The 16,966-nt window shown below is 48.3% G+C and overlaps 1 protein-coding gene and 1 non-coding gene across 2 annotated transcripts; one reads left to right on the forward strand and one right to left on the reverse strand.

The window, feature by feature from the left end:
• The first annotated feature begins 7,934 nt into the window (after window positions 1-7,934).
• Window positions 7,935-8,007, forward strand: TRNAK-CUU (transfer RNA lysine (anticodon CUU)). The gene has a single exon. It is a non-coding gene; the product is annotated as a tRNA-Lys (tRNA).
• Window positions 8,008-10,981: 2,974 nt separating this feature from the next.
• On the reverse strand, window positions 10,982-15,133 carry LOC146180393 (uncharacterized). The gene is made up of 3 exons (XM_084579958.1): window positions 14,628-15,133; window positions 12,326-12,438; window positions 10,982-11,255 (listed from the first exon to the last, which is right to left on the reverse strand). The coding sequence occupies exons 1-3, from the start codon at window positions 15,122-15,124 to the stop codon at window positions 11,053-11,055; spliced, it is 813 nt and encodes a 270-aa protein (XP_084436084.1). The 5' UTR covers window positions 15,125-15,133; the 3' UTR covers window positions 10,982-11,052.
• Window positions 15,134-16,966: the final 1,833 nt, after the last annotated feature.

Consider the following 16,966-nt stretch of genomic DNA (forward strand, 5'->3'; position numbering starts at 1 on the left):
TGTGACGTAGTTTGCCGCAATGCTTTTCTATGGGGAATACGCGCTTTTTGAAGGCCATTTTCTCGGAAACTGTGGCTGATGAGGGGACGAAAATATTTTCCCGCATAGTTTTTTTTGTAAGTTCATCACTGAAGACTGTTTCCTGAAGCAGTGGCTTCACACACGCTTAAATAAAGGCGTAGAAGGTGATGCAATTTTCGCGCGTAATTTGAACCTGCTGCACGAATAACCGGCGGCGCCTTAAAAACAAAGCAGCAATAATCACTCGTCTTGTTTGTTATCTGACGCTGCCGCTTTGAGTCGTGCGTCAGTGTACTGGTTCATTCCTTCACTCTCCCTATGGTCTCACGTTTGTTCCCTAGTTCGCTCGTTACTTTGTTCCTTAATTTACAGGTTCTCAATTGGGTTCCGCAGACATCCACTGAACTACATCCTCTCTCACGTCCACTGCACAAATTCTTGCTAACACTTATGGACTAGACACAGTATCTAGCCCGTTTAGACATATTTTGGAGCGTTAAAGTTTTTTATCCTGACTATTTCGCCTGTTTCGCGCAGTCAGCGTAGGCCAAGACGCTGTGCGCCGACTGCATGTTAATATGATGACGGAGCACCGGCGCCAGCTGCCCATCAGGCAAACTCAACAGCGTGCTAATTTGCTTCATCATTACTTTTACGTCTACAACCCTGTCGAAATGTGTAAAGGAGGCAGGACGGCCCGCACTAGGTTGCGCGTTTTGGAGTTCGTGCTGTCGTGCATATGCGACTGAACGTCTCAACCGCTCAGACGAGTTAAAGCTAAGTCAAGGTAGGAAAGCGCGCGCGCTATCACCGATCATTTTTGCAGGCGTTTCGATGGCGGCGTCGGGGAGAACTTCTGCCGCATTATTTTCAGTTTAAATGTCTGAGTTTTCGTAGGAGGTGGGCATTTCATTAAAGAATACTGCGAAAACGAAAAAATTAAAAGGAAAGGTTCATGCACACACATCGTCCGATTATGTGGGAGTGCGATGTGGCGGAGAGAACTCTTTTGGCACACATTAATGGCTGTTGGGGTTCCTTGAAGCAAACAATTCTGAAATATCCCTGCCTTAGATGACTGCAGCATTTGTTCTGGTTGTCTTACAAATCCCTCGTTCGCATTTTTGTTCGCTCATCGCATTGTTCACTCTGTCGTTTGCATGTTAGTGATTTCTGATATATAAGCGGTAAAGTTTGGAGAAAAAGGGCGCTGTCGGATTTTTTTTTTTTTTTTTTTTGCGTTAACGTGTTAAGAATGCTTTCGAGGTTTTTATATTTTCTCCCGTTCGCCGCTTCGAATGCGGCATAATTTTGAAATATAACGTGCTTTGAACAATTTTCTTCCTTTACTTACTCTGCTGGAGTAAGAAAATTATTCTTCCCCATCGCCTAAGATTGAATAACCATGTCTCAATGGTCGGTTGGCGTTCTCGTCACGCCAGGGTAATGCAACATAAAGTTAAACTTTAACCTTTTCGGCTCTACGTTGTTAGGAACAAATTCTCATTAGTATTATTAACACGCAAACAAAGTATTCCGGTCATCGCTTCGGCACTTATGCAATCGGCGAACTGAAATTTTAACCAGTCGAGGAGGTGAAATGAAATGAGAGGAAGACACTTACTTTTGAACGACTTTTTGCTGTAGTGTTCTTTTATACCTAGGTTTTCTGCGTGTCACATTTACGTTGCCATGTTTCGCTAGCCTTGACTTACCTAAACATGCTGTAACTCACCTCACTGCTCTTACAGTATATTTTCTACACGTAAAAAGACAACAGTTGAGGTCAAGTTTTACTTTCCCATACTTGAATACGCCCACCATCAAAATTTTTCTATCTCAATGAAAAGTTTTGCATGAATATGTATGCTATCCGAAGAGGTTCCTTGTTTAGTTTTCGAAACGTTTTTCATTGCTACTAGGTGGGCGGTAGTTTCAGCAAAATTCAGCCAAACACTGAAATGAAAAAAAATATACGGTGTTCTTAGTGAAAGAATTTTATTTTCAACTGTCCTTCATATGCACAGTTAAGCTACAAGATGACATACTTCTAGAACATAAAATAATAAAGACACGTATGACATGATGGTACGAGGCTGTGAAGCGTTCTATCGGTTACAGAGTCGTGACTGCTTCTTCTTGGTGCTGCTTTCTTTTATAACATTTCGTGCTTTCTGTCTGCAGTACTGACGCATTCTCAACAGAATGTAGTACCGAAGAATTCTGGCTACGGCGTCATGTTTATCCTCATCGCAGGGAAATGTAATATTCTGGTCAACGACGTGATCAAGTGTGTTCCAGAAGACGTCAGGGTCAGCAACATTCCTCGAGAAGTAATCCTCCGCTGCCTTCAGGAGACAGAACAATTTGTAATTTGGGTGGGTCAACCCTCCTCTTGACTTCGTATTCGTGAAGGCGGCTTCTGGCTCTTCGCTTGATGGTACCGCTAGGCTGCCTCTGCGTGCAAGGCATGAGAACATTGTCTGCAGCCTCCGACTAAGGAAACCTGACACATAGTATAATACACACTCCGCTGCTTCTGGTGTCGCACTTTCATTGGGTAGCACATCCTCGCATTCCCATGCATCTGTATCGATTAGACCGTCCAGTTTTGCACGAATGGTTTCAAGTTGTTTTTGAGGGACATCTTTCTCTCTGCTAAAAATTTTCTTGAAAGTGCCAAAATCAAGGATCGGAGCTTCTTCTTTGGCCTCACAATTCCCATACTTCGGTGGTCTAAGAAGCGCGTATATGCTTAACGATCTATACAGCTGTAGGAACGTGGGCATGTCAGGATGGTCGTTCTCTCGCCCCGCCTGCCGGACTTTGCCGAAAAACCTTTCCAATGGATCTTGATTAAACTTGGATGTTAGAACGTATTTGAATTTGCATTCACGCAGCAGTAAGTAGCAAAGATCAATAGCTGACGACAGTGTGACTCTGAGTCCTTCAGCGGTCTGCCGTGTGAGAAACATGTCGGAAGTTATAAGGCCATCCACAAGCTCCTGCTCCCATTCATTCAGCCACTTCAGGCTTTCCTTCATAATTGAAATATCCCTGCCGCCATCTTTTACTCCTTCTGCTGGGTGCCGACGATTTAGAGCGTCAAACAGATCGTTAAGTCTCATTGTGAACTCAATGGTGCCCTCACAGTTGTGCAAGCTAGCGACACCTCGCTCTTTGTAGTACTTCAACCCAGCTGTCATGAATGCGCTAAAAACTTGCGTTGCATACTTCACGCGCATCTTCTCCATGTTGGAAGGGTGTAAATGGTGGCGAGTTATTCGAGGGCAGGCTCTGAGCTCTCCTGGATTTAATTCATCTTCTTTCAGTACTGAAACGTAGTCTGCCCATTTAACTTCCTTCCCATTCACTTTAAGGAATTTCTGGTTGAGCAGCCTATTTCGAATGCATTTATAAAGGTGGGGCACATCTGAAAGCATGTACACCTTCCTCTCCTCGTCGGCTGGGTGCTCGAAGAAGCTCCTGCAGTTGTTCATACCACCGCTAACACCGAGAAGCCTCCACATGGTGCGATTCGTGCTGGCTCCATCGCACACAACGGCGTCAATAATAGCTCCAGCGTCTTCAATAAGCGCAATGGCCTGCAAGAGGAGTTGACACAACACAGAGCCTCGCGTGGCATTCTTGGATGCAAAAACTGCGACAGGCTGGGCATAGTTCTCGGTAAACGGACAAAACATAAAGACGAGCGCATGATCTGCCAAATCGGTGCTTTGTTTCTTGTGCGTTCCGTCGTCAACTAAACCGTCATAGCTTAAGGTCTGCGAGTTCACGCGCTTGCACTGCCGTACTTGCATTTCATCAAGCAATAGCATTCTGCGCTTACAAAAAGTGGATTTTTCATTTAATTTTTCCTTCAAAGCTGCGAAAAACTCTTTGTCGAAACCGCACTTCATGCCAACCGAAGATATATACCTTCGAATGGTTTTAACAGATGGGAGCGGAAGCACGTCACTCTCTCTGGGAAACCTGTACCCACACGGTGTCCGAATGTGGAGAAGGAGACACAATAGAAGCCAATTGTCAGTGTACTTCCTTTCCTCGAATTTGGTTGTGCTGCCGACAAGCATTCTCGCACTAGCATTTGCTGCGCTGCGGACAGGTTGGCCTTCTCACAAGCTTTGAGAATTGCGTCTTCTTCAACCTCCCTCAATTTTTCTCGGCACGATGATAACTCCGACAGAAGAGTCTTTTTAATCTTAAGGATGCGTGTCTTCGTTTTGCGAGAAACAATCCTCTGCTTCCTTAGCATTTCAATCGACTTTCTCCTCGCAGGACTGAGCGGTACCCTGACTCTGCGCTGCTTGACGCGCTTTTCTTTCCTTGCCTTGTGAATTCGAAGCGTGTTCTCCAACCTACAACAATATGCGCAAGGCGTTTTCGTTTCTTGAGTTAAAGGGCAGCGGTTATGCCTCCAAGTATTGCTTGAGTCAATGTAGCCGCACTCGAGGCGTACATCTGCGTACTTCTTATGACATGGTCCGCCAGGACAGAGGTGCAGTGCATGAAAATGTTGCAGGGCTTGGCTAACAACTTCCCAGTCCTCTTGACAGCATAGCTGGCACGCGTCGGGAACTACTGTTGTTTGCAGCTTGCAGCCTAATACAAAAGTGCTTAAAGAAAACGTTGATTTTGTCACCTGTTGAACGAGCAGAGTCTTCAAAGGAACGGGCTGTCCTGATGGTGACAGGCCAACTTGCATGAAGCAGTAGCTGTGAAGGCCGTTTTGATGCACACAGTGGTAGTTCCAAGCAGCGGTTGGCAGCTGAGCAAACGATGGATCTAAACAGATTAGCACATCATTGACTGTGGAGCTGGCGCGCGTTTCTATCCCTGTAGAGCCCTTGCTGGGTGCTGTGTCGAGATTTCTGGTAGGGCTTTCTTCACGACAGTCTATTTGTACGGCGTCTGTACACTTGTCCTCATCATACAAGAAGTCCTTTTCGGCGCAAGTCACAATTGGGACTTCGCATACTGGAGAAGAGGATGCGTGCTGCTCATCACATTGCGATGTTTGATAGCTATCACCATTCGTGGTCAATTCTCCTGCTTTCCGTCGCTTTTTTCTGGGCTTTGGCGGTGGAGATGACTTTCTGCTTATGGGTGGCTTCCGCTTCCGTGCGTATGGCGGCGGGAAAATGCAAGGTATGGCATCTTCTGCCAGGACGGTTCTTTTTAGAACGTCAAGCAAAATTTCACCACGATATTCAGCAAAGTACCTTTTTTCAATCATCATTTCTTTCGTAAAATGTTTGCTACAAACAGCATCATTTACACTCAGCGCACGGTCTTTACGAGGAATAGCTTCTTCCCAGTCCTTTAACCGCTTCTGGTCGGAAGGAACATTAAATAAAATCAAATTTTCTTTGCAGCTTGCGTAGCCACTGTTGCAATTTCCGACAAAGCACTTGCGGCCCATAGCAGCAGATTACTGCAGCACTGACGCAAAATCGCACCGAACTTGCTCAATAGTTACGGCGATGCTTCTGGCGGTGACGGAGAAACAGTTCTGGCCACGCGACCGGTTCGCGCGGCAGAAACGCGCCGTGCGATATCAGCTAGTTGCTATCGCAACGGCCTCGTTCATGTATGGTTTTTTTATTCCGCCGAAGATTCACCGCTGCAACGGCGCTGACGCTGCGATCAGCGGCCCGGTTCGGAGGATCCTGGCTGGTACTTTATCTGGAAACTTGCGTCCAGTGCATCGCCCGTGCTGTGTCCCCACCTAAATATTCTTCCACCGTGGCCCGAACGATCCGTTTCACGGTCGAAAGTGGTCCATTTGTTAGCACTGATATCCTCCTCTGGGAGTATGCTTGTTGGCTTAGCGCTACAATTTGCCATCTTTCGCTCTCCGGGACACGAGACATCGCTTGCTCTCCCTAGCTTCGGCGAAAAATGACGCCCCCCTATACTGTTACCCCGCTTTTATTACTGGGGCAGCGTAAAAAATAAGCATGAAAAGAAAAAAGTGACATCATTGCTTTAAAACTGATAGCTTGGTGTTTGTCAGCCGATGAACATAAAGAATGTGCAGTGGATCGTGCTTTCACAAGTCATCCGAGAATCATTCACTAGTACAGAGCAGTCGCTTAGCTTGGCACGAATTTTCAGCAGCTTATCAGCCGCGCAAAGCAAGCAAAGCAAGCACGGCGCGCTTCCGTGCTGTAGCAGACGACACGAAGCACCGCCTCCAGTCTGCTGTGCGCATGCGCCACATTGTTTCGATGCGCGACCGCGCCGGATGCGCTGACGCTCCGCGGAGCGCGGGCACGCTTAGCCGTGTTCGCACATATTTTGAAGGACCCTGTACAACCCGCCGGCTTGGGACGCTGCCACGCCGCCCTTCTGTGGCCGGCCGCCCGGCGAAAAAGCCACGAGCCCTGCTTCCGACGCGCTTATCTACCCTCTGTCTCGCGCCGATAACATGCCGCCCCCGCTCCGGGCAGCTCGCTCATGCGTACTCGCGCTGCCCGGGCAAACACCAACACAAACAGAAAAAAGCACGCGCGGTTCGAAACGCTAAAAGGGGCTGTGGGACCCCACACTCCCCCCCTCTCAAGACGGGACACCTCCCGACGTGTAAAACGAAAATAACGCGGGATAAGGACGGAACTGGTACTGCTGCTGGCGGGGCGCATGCTTGGAGGTATCCGCCGAGCGTGGGTACCCGTAGTGCCCGGTAGGTCAAGTGGTTCTATGTGGCTAGTGGACGGCCGTGGTAAGGTCGGAGATCGGCCACGTTGACTGGTCCGGCTTCTCGACCACCCTGCACATGGCGAATAAAGAAAGAAAGCCGAGACGCGCGCTTTGTTATCGTGTAAGGACCAGTCCATCGTGGAGCGAGAGAAGCAGCAAACCCTTTTGCTGCATCACTTAGTGGGTGCGTGCGGCGAAGGACTTTGTCGCCGACTGTGAATTCCAAAGGTCGCCTTCCCTTGTTGTACTGGTTACAGTGTTCCAGGCGGGCAATGTCCAAGTTTTCCCTTGCCTCCTTCAGAGATTCGGCCAAGCGGCTGGAAAGATCATGCGCAAATTTAGAATGGCTAAGACCCGGTAAATCAGAGCCATTCAGAGCATGCTAAATAGGGAACCTGAGCTCACGACCAAGGAGAATGGCCGCTGGCGTAAAACCTGTTGACCGGTTTACCGTGGTTCTTGTGGCGAAAGCCATCTCCTGGATACGAGCGTCCCAGTCCTTGTGCCGCTCCGTGAATGCCACCATCATAATCTTGAGATTTCGATTCACTCGCTCTGTAATGTTTGCTTGAGGATGGTAGGGCGCAGTCTTTTTGTGCTGCACGCCAAGAACTTTGCAAGTGGCAGTGAATATCCTACCGGTGAAATACGTTGCATTATCAGTGATAAGCTGAGCTGGGAAACCAAAGCGAGTGAATGTTTCTAGTAGCTTATCCCAAATTATTTTCGAGTCTAGCCTACTCAGGGGATACAATTCTACCCATTTCGAGAAATGATCAGTAATTACTAACAAGTAGCAATTCCCTTTCACTGATCTGGGATAGGGACCCATTATATCGCAAGCTACAATTTCCCATGGGTATCGGCTCTCTACAGGTTGCATGAGGCCCGGTGGTTTCCCTCCCCTCGGCTTCGTGGTCTGGCAGGTATGACAAGTGCGGACGAATGTCAGGACATCCCTTCTCATGCGGGGCCATGTTGCAACGCGACACAATTTGTCATATGTTTTCTTGCCATCGCTGTGACCGGCGAGGCGTGTATCGTGGAAGTACTCTAGAAAATGCTTACGTAGGCCCTTAGGAACGACCACACGAAATGCGGACTCACCACTGTCGGTGTCCGCAGCAGGTATATACCGCAGGATCAAACCATCTTCTGCTTCCACGTAGCTGTCATAGCTTCCGTTAAGCGCCCGGCTAGCTCAGTCGGTAGAGCATGAGACTCTTAATCTCAGGGTCGTGGGTTCGGGCCTCATGTTGGGCGCCAAATGAAGGCTCCGCCTTCTAGAATACGGGTCCGCGAGCGATGGTCTCGCCCGACGAGTGAAAACTAAGTCTTCCTTAAAAACACCGGTTTATTCCGGATCAACAGAAAAGTATAAAATAGAAAAGAAACAGCATTGGTCAAAACTGCGCTAGAAACATGCCGTCGAAGTGCGCGACAATAGACTATGCAGAATAAAACGGAACATGGGTCAGGGCTTCACCGCGACAACACAAAACACACTGCGGCGCGGATAGGGCGAGTAATAGGGCCAAAGTATTGATGACGGTACAAAAGCATTGCTACTCGCGTGGCAGCACTCACGCTAACACTCCTAAGGCTTTCTTGTAGGCGCCGCTTCTGTCTTTGCCTCGCAGGACTCCGCTCCGTCGTCCGTGTACATCCCGCCGGCTTGGGACGCTGCCACGCCGCCCTTCTGTGGCCGGCCGCCCGGCGAAAAATCCAGGAGCCATGCTTCCGACGCGCTTATCTACCCTCTGTCTCGCGCCGATAACATGCCGCCCCCGCTCCGGGCAGCTCGCTCATGCGTACTCCCGTTGCCCGGGCGGACACCAACACAAACAGAAAAAAGCGCGCGCGGTTCGAAACGCTAAAAGGAGCTGTGGGGCCCCACATGATATATGATATTTCCGCGACTTTGTGTAAAAAAAAAAAACGTTTATTTTGCATAGTCGACTTGTGGCGCAACAAGCCAATGCTTGTGAGCAGTAGGGTGAGCTGAATCAATTTTCACGTAGTATATCACTATCTGCCGAAGATAAAGTAGCGTGAAAATTATGCGGGCACATCAAGGTGTCATTTTTCTCAACGTTAAACAACCAGCCATAATATAATTCTAGCCAGTGAGATTATTTGTCCTCTGCTTATAGAGCAATGACAACAACACAGAGACAGTCAAGACATTTTATTTAACAGTCGGCCGGCAATCTGTCTACTTGAACGAGTTGACTTCATGAGAAGCGGCGTGATTGAAAGCGACCTGTGCAGATTAGAGCATACTTTTACTGAGTTTAGTTGCTTCATCCACATAGCATACCCCTCCCTACCTATTGATCTTGCCACCGAAAGATCCGCCTTGAGTACCTCATCATACAAGCATTCTGAGTGGCACTAGGGCTTCATCAATACACAGCTGCATAATAATGTCTGCAACTTGACATTGTCAACGCACTCGAGGAAATCAGCGAGGAAAACATCAATGCGCAGATGGTGCCGTATATGAAAACTTAATTAACCAGAAGAATCCTCGGCAGCCTATGCCCAAACGCATGGTTAGAAGTAAATTGACCAAAAGACCCACGCGAACCAGTCAGGAAACAGCTCACCATTAAGCTTCTTCCCAAAAATATGCATGCTGTATACACCACAAGGGCAGGAGAATGGCAGGGCTTTGGCTCTCGAAAAAAATTACAGGCTGCAACCGGCTGTGATTATACGTAGATGCGGCTTAGTATCCAGCTCCACACAGACCACCTACTGTAGCAGAAACTACTACATATTGACAGGCAGATATAACCATCAACGACTCCAAGACAGCGAACTCAATTTTTTACGGGGTTAAATTGCAAATATTACAACCAATCTTCTTTATAAAATCTTCAGCTTCTTGCGCATACCATGATTAACTTCGTGGTTTGATATTCATTGCCATCGTAGCTTACGGAGTGTAAGTGGAAGCTGAATGTTAAAGCAACAAATTCCACGCGATCGCTCTTACATATGGCAAGACGTACATATGCGTCTTTAGAGTGCATAGTACTGTTGGTTCTAGAAATGTCAGGAAAATGACGGTGACTACTTCCAAGCCATCGTACGCATAATAAAAAAGAAGCGAATTTATTTTTGTTTTGGCTGGGAGTTCGCGGTGGCGCCAACACACCGACACCAACGGCGGCTAACCGAAGTGCTCCTGCGATGTGCCCTTCCATACAACATCGAAACAGACCGTGCTCAGCTCGGATACCCACGGTGGCGCAAATCACCGAACAGCGGGGGCGTGCCACTCTGCTGCTCCTGTGGGGGCGTGTCCACAGCCTGAGCCTCGAAAGGCCCAAGTGCTTGCTTTCCCGCGACGGCTCCCTGGCGGCAGAGAACCGACGCGGCAGGGGGCACTGTTAGACCGCTGCCTGACGATCGCAGCACCCCCCGTTTGGCTCGGTATCCCCACGGTGGCGCCACTCACCGACATCCGCTACATACAGCTACGATGTCCTGTGGAGTGGGCCCCTCGGGGCTCAGGTTGGAGACGCGCAGGCGCACTGGCCAACGTTTGCTAGCCAACGAAGCTCTGGCGCCGCTTCGGAGTCCGCGGTGTCGCCACACACCGACACCCAAGGGCCTGCTAAGGTGCTCCTGCGGGGTCCTGTTTCGACGGAATATGGAAAGCACTTGGCTCGGAAACCCACAGTGTTGCCACTCACCGACACGCCACATAATGGGCGTGCTCCTGTGGGAGGATGCTATTGCATATACAGGGGTTGTAGACAGCTTCGGCCAACCTGGGTTGCCAAAGCCACCTGCCCGTGCTTATCAATATGCATCCCTCTAGAGTCAGTAGGATAGTTGCCACCGACAGGCTATGTCATGACGACGATGGAGTAGTTGTCCAGTCGGTAATACACTAACAGAAATCTCGGTAGTTATCTCAACTTGATGAGCGCTGCTTTCGCGAACTGCAGTAGTCAGCTCTTGGTGCGAAGTCGCGTTTTTCCCATTAGTATACAAGTGAACAAAAATGTTCAAAGCGGTAGTTTGATTTCCCTTTCCGCCTGGGAGATCGTCGCGCTGTTAATAACAACCGTGTAAGCAATATAACGTATTATGAAAACATTAAATATTTCGAAGACGATTCCTGTTGAAAGCGCCGCGTTACCGATATGCCTGAGCGTGAACTGACCACCGTCAAGTGCGCCAGGCGCTTGCGCTAACCACAGAAACATATTTATTTATTTATTTCCTCAAAGGTCTCGGTTGAGACATTACATGAGGGAGTGGACGGTATCTGGCAAACAATGGTAAAAAATGTTAAGATGAAAGGTTGGCGACGCTCCGCTTGAATTCTAGTGGGTTGATGATAATGGCAACTTCGGTGGGCAGGTCATTCCAGTCTCGTGCAGTACGCTGAAAAAATGACTGCTGAAATGTCACAGTATGGGCTTGTAGGGGATACACTGCGTTACTGTGGCTGAACCGGGCGATGCGGTGGGCTCTTTTTATGTAGGGGTTATCAAGAGGCAAAGAATGGAAAAATTTATGAAAAAGGTTAAGACGTGCTATCTTACGGCGCGAGGCTAGGGGGGGCAAGTTGATTCGAGCTTTTAGTGCTGAGATGCTTGAGTGGTAGGAATAATTTGATAGAATGAATCGTGTTGCGCGGTTCTGAACCAATTCGAGGGCGTTAGTAAGATTAACGTGGTGCGGATCAAAAATAGCGTTAGCATACTCTAGCTTGGGACGCACAAAGGTTTGAAAAGCAAGCTGTTTAATAGGGGGAGGAGCGAGTGAAAGGTTACGGCGTAAATAACCTAGAGCACATTTAGCAGAATTTATTATGTGATTAATATGACAGGCCCAAGTTAGGTCCCGCTAGATATGCACACCTAGATATTTGAATGATTCGGATGTTCCAATCTGCAGGTTATTAATATAATTAGGCGCTACGTAATTACGACGAAGGTGAATGGATATTAACACGGTTTTAGAAATATTTAATGACATGAGCCATGTTTTACATCAGTCCTGTATGCGAATAAGGTCAGTTTGTAATGCGAGATGGGCGGTGGAGTTAGTAATGCTTCGGTAAACGACACAGTCATCGGCAAAGAGTCGGATATGAGAAGAAATGTTACACGGTAGGTCATTAATATATATCAAGAAAAGGAGGGGCCCGAGTACCGTTCCTTGAGGTACCCCTGAGAGCACAGGTGTAAGGATGAAGAGTGTGAATTGGCATATACGAACTGCTGACGGTTAGATAAAAACCCTCGAATCCAGTTCAGAACACATGGATGAATATTAAGGCGCGATAACTTTAGTAAGAGGCGACCATGGGGAACCTTATCGAACGCTTTTTCGAAGTCTAAAAATACTGCATCAGTCGGGATATTACGATCAAGGTTGAAATGTCAGTCGTGCAGGAAGAGTGCCAGTTGGGTGTCACAGGAGTGATTCTTGCGAAAACCATGCTGGCTTGAGTGTAAAAAATGAACGGACGATAGCAAGGTAGCAATATGCGAGTATAAAACATGCTTCATTATTTTACAAGAAACGCTTGTTATGGAAATCGGGCTGTAGTTTCTCGGCGATGATCGGCTTCCTTTCTTGAAGACCGGGATGACTTTGCCCACCTGCCAGTCGCGTGGAATCGAACCGGTGTTCAGGGATTCCTGGAATATGAGCGATAAGAACAGGCTACACGTATGTTTAGTATTTTTTAGCACTTTGGCGTTGATACCGTCCACTCCAGTAGATGACGAGTTCTTCAGTGACTCAATTACCTTGACTATGCCGACGGGATGAAATGTGATATTTTGCATGAGCGGGTGCGTAAAATATGGTGGATCTGGAAGATTGTCAAGGGGTTCATTAGTAAAGACCGAACTGAATAATGTGTTAAGAACATCTGCAACCTCAGTGTCGGGAATAGGAGATCCAGAGCTACTGTTAAGTGAAATCTCATTACATTGATTAGGGCTAATGGTTTTCCAAAATCGTTTTGGGTTAGTCTGCAGCATAGATGGTAAAGTAGTAGAAAAAAACTTCCGTTTAGTCTGAGCGGTTAACTTGTATTCTTTTGCGACAGCATGATACTTCTGCCATGTGGAAGAAGAGTTAGACAGCTTGGCCGACCGGAACAGGCGTTTTTTCTTATTATTGAGTCGTTTGAGTGATACAGTAAACCATGGTGATGTTATTCTTTCTGATATAGTAATGGTTGGGATGTAAAGACTTATAAGCCCATGCATCTCTGTTTTGAAAAGTAACCAGTTTGACTCGAGAGAATGTAGTGGAAAGTTAGCAGCGAAGGTGTCGAAGTAATCTGATAATTCACGGTTCATGCTGGCATAGTCTCCTTTATCATAAAGCGTAAGTGTTTTTTTTATTTTTTTGTTTCTTTAGTACGTTGCAATAAAAAGAAGTATGTATCGTCAAATGATAGCTGAGACCGCGCAACAAGGTGATAGGAGTAAAATTATCAGGATGCGTTGTTAATACGAGATCTAGAACGTTGGACGAGTGGTCAGTAACGCGTGTGGGATCAGTGACGAGTTGAGTTAAGCCAAAAGTCATACACGTGTTTAAGAAGTCGCTAGCCGGGCTGCTTTTCGATAATGTAGCGGCGGGATTAGACCAATCTATTGTGGGAAAATTAAAATCACCGAAGAGAAGGATAGGGCTAAGTGAATATGTTTTAGTTAACACATTTAAGGCATCATGAAATAAGGGGGTGAAAGAACTGTCAGCATTAGGAGGGCGGTAACAAATACCAATGAGGATGGGCGGATGTGTAGTAGTGCATCGAAGCCAAATCATTTCCAGTTGTGAAGGGAGGTTAACAAATGAACAATGCAGATCCCGTTTAGTGGCGAGCAATACACCCCCCCCCCCCCCCCCCCCGCGCGAGTTATCGGGTCTATCCTTCCGGAATATCTCAAAATCTGGGAGAAATGGAAGAATCTCAGAATCGTGAACTGATGCGTTAAGTTAGTAGTAAGATATCGCATGAAGATGAACCTATTAAACTGCACAATGAATCGCGCTTGGGAACAACACTTCGAATGTTAGCAAGCAGAAATGATAAAGGGTGACGATTCGGCGAACGTGGTTCACAATTTGGTTTTATTGGTGGCTACAAGCTGTCCTCAACGACATGGTTAGAAACATGGTCGAAATGGTACATTTTTTCACTTGTGACAAGCTTTTCATTTCGCAACTTGTATTTCAGTTTTCGAGCCTTTCCAAATTCGATGAGGTGTTTCTGGGCAAGGCGCGTGCTGGGAAAAAGATCTTGAGCAACCGCATATCCTGTGTCATTGAATTTCCGAGCGGAAGACAGGACTTGCTCTTTGTCTTTAAAGTGAGCAAATCTCACAATTATAGGTCTGCACCTACCAGTTTGGAAAGTCCCAAGGCGACGTGCACGCTCAATGTCGCTTCGCTCTAACTGGATGTCTAAATACTGATTAATGTGTGCAATGATGATATTTTCGGAATCTGGCCATGTTTCTTTATCTTCAAGGCTGTAGAAAACAAGGTTGTTTCGTCTGGTCCGATTTTGTGCATCATTTACCCGGGCAGACAGAGCATTTATCTGCGCCGTCTTCTCAGTGCTGATTCCATGCAGTTCTTTCAATTCAGTCTGCATGTCATCAATACCAACACATGCTGTCTCAATTTTATCTAGTCGCGCCTTAATCTCGCAAAACGTTTTATCATGATCAACTAGTTTAATTTCAATCGACTTTAGCTGCGCTAGCATTGCTGTCTGCCCAGTTTGAATTTCCTTCAAAGCATCAAGAATCTCTTTGTCAGGGCCGGGGTTAGATTCTATATCACCAGCTACCATAAGAAGTTTTAACAACATATGCGCACAGTCATACATGATGGACCGGAAACGCCGTGGGCTCGGCAGCACCAAGAGTGCACGGTAGCTACTTGGCTTAGCGTAAAGGTAATAAGGTTTCATTACCTGCACCAAGAAGTGTAGAACGTTAGCACGGGCCATCGCTGGAGTGCTGCCGAGCCCACTGAAGGGCGCGCCGCTCCGAGCTGCCTTTTTAGCACTAGTCCACGCATGCGCAGGATGTACGGGGGCGGTTCCGGCGATCAGGCGGCTCAGGGAAAGCCATGATGCTTGAAGATATGGTCCGTGGCCGTGTAGAAATTCCGCGGACCGGGATGCGTTGTCGATGGGCTGGCCATTCGTAGCCGAGAAAGGCTCAACCGTGTGAAGTCCGGAAAGCAGGAGTGTTGCGTCTGGACTGGAATTGACGACGGATGCTAGGCACGGGACCCGGGGGCTCGAACACTCCAGCAGCTGCGAGCTCGAGAGTCCGAGGAACTGCACCAAGAAGCGTAGGACGTTAGCACGGGCCATCGCTGGCGTGCTGCCGAGCCAACAAATATTAATGCGATGCGGTCATGGGCCCCGTGACACAGAAACGCCGATGTTAGTGTTGCTCTCTTTTGTAACTCGAATATCTGCGAGGAAGCAAATAAATACAAATTGTTCTCAGCGTTCCAGAAATCGAATTCCGGCCCTTCAGTGCGAGACGAGCACGCAATCGATACACTACCGTCCAAGGTTGCTACACTCTAGTGAAGTTGCATTAGTGTATGAGTTGCCGTTGGGCTGTATGCTAACGAAGAGCTGTGCCTTTAGAAAGGAACCATTAATTAAGTAACAATTAGGCAAGTAACAAAGTATGATTCCGCTAGTTTTTCGCTTTGCTTGCATGCAGTATTAGCGCCAGTGTCATGAAATTGTAGCATAGCGCATGGTGGCAGCGCGAGTAGAGAAAGAGTAGAAGGGAGAAGTGTGGGGTAAGAAGAAATAAGTAAAAGAGAGTTGGAGCGTTTTCGCTGGTCTCCATAGTTCTGGCTCTATGTTTGGGTTATTTGTGGCTATCCCCGGCACCCAAGCGTCTGGAGAGGACCTCACGCATCGATACCACACCCACAGCTATTGCTTCGCAGAATCCACAGCACTGGATCCGGCGTCGCCGCGGACTTTCAGGTGAGTGGAAACCGCACCGACCACTGAGCACGTTTAGACTGATCCTGGACCCTTAATTGCATCCCAATCTGTCGAGCCTGGAAGATTCGGGCGTGATTTCCCGCCGTGCCTGATCTGAGCCTCTGTGAGTTGTGAAAATGCAACTAGAGAAGTTGACTGCTATCGGGACGGGGGGGTGAATCCGATCTGGCGACCTGCTCGTGGTCCCCCCTGCACGTTGAGTGGGCCAAGGTGGTTTCGGCTGCCTGGCTTTGCTCAATGACTGACAGCCAGCGGTCGGTATGGGCTCAGCCGGGGCCCATACTGAGGGGTGGCAAATCCCCGGGGAGTTTCCAGCGTACTCCCTTGGCATTGCAAGCGTGCCATGCACACGTTAGCCCGTTGCCGGAGCGGCGGCAGGGCCAGAGTGGGTCTGGGCGGGGCGCGTGTAATTCGGAAAAGAGTCCAGTTTTGGAGTCGGTTGGCAGGCCAAGGGAACGCCCTGCCCGCTGCCAAGGGAACGGCGGCGTAGCTTCGGAAACGCAGCTAGCTGAGTACATGCTGGGCTCTCTTTCAGCATCCAAGTTGGTCAGCAGGCCAAGGGAAAGCCCTGCCCGCTGCCAAGGAACGGCGGCGTAGCTGCGGAGTACGGTCAGGAAACGCAGTTAGCTAACTTTGGATCTGAACAAAGACCAACATGCGGAGCGGTCGGCAGGCCGAGGGAAAGCCCTGCCCGCTGCCTAGGGAACGGTGGCGTAGCTGTGGAGTACGGTTAGGAAACACAGCTAGCTGACTCTGTATGTTGGACCAAAATTCCCCTCGTGCCTAAAGGTATTCACAGCCGCAAACGCGTTGGTCTCCGTTGCCGAAGGGAACGGGGCCTCGACGGAAGCCTGGCGGCCGGGACGAACCTAGCTCGGGTTCTGGGGAACTCACCTTTGGCTTGAAAGAGTTGAAAGGAGATGGAAAGTAGCTATAAGCTAGTAATGCTGAAACTTGGGAAAAGACTGGTGGAACACAGGTGGAAGCTACTAGTACGGAAAGGCCTAAAGGCTGAGTACACACCCTGAAGGGTGCAGGAATGGTGTGAAAGCCGACCTCGGAAACGGTTAGTAGCCGGTGAACAATTCACCAAGTGGTCACGCGGGAAGTATCCTCTGTAGGATACAAGGACCTCCAGCACTAGAGCGGACATAAGCATTGGATGGGAGTAAAGCGTTTCCT

This window comes from Amblyomma maculatum, chromosome 9 (genome assembly GCF_055883805.1).
Source record: "Amblyomma maculatum isolate TAMU_Amacu chromosome 9, ASM5588380v1, whole genome shotgun sequence".
In the NCBI taxonomy this organism is placed as follows: Eukaryota; Metazoa; Arthropoda; class Arachnida; order Ixodida; family Ixodidae; genus Amblyomma; species Amblyomma maculatum.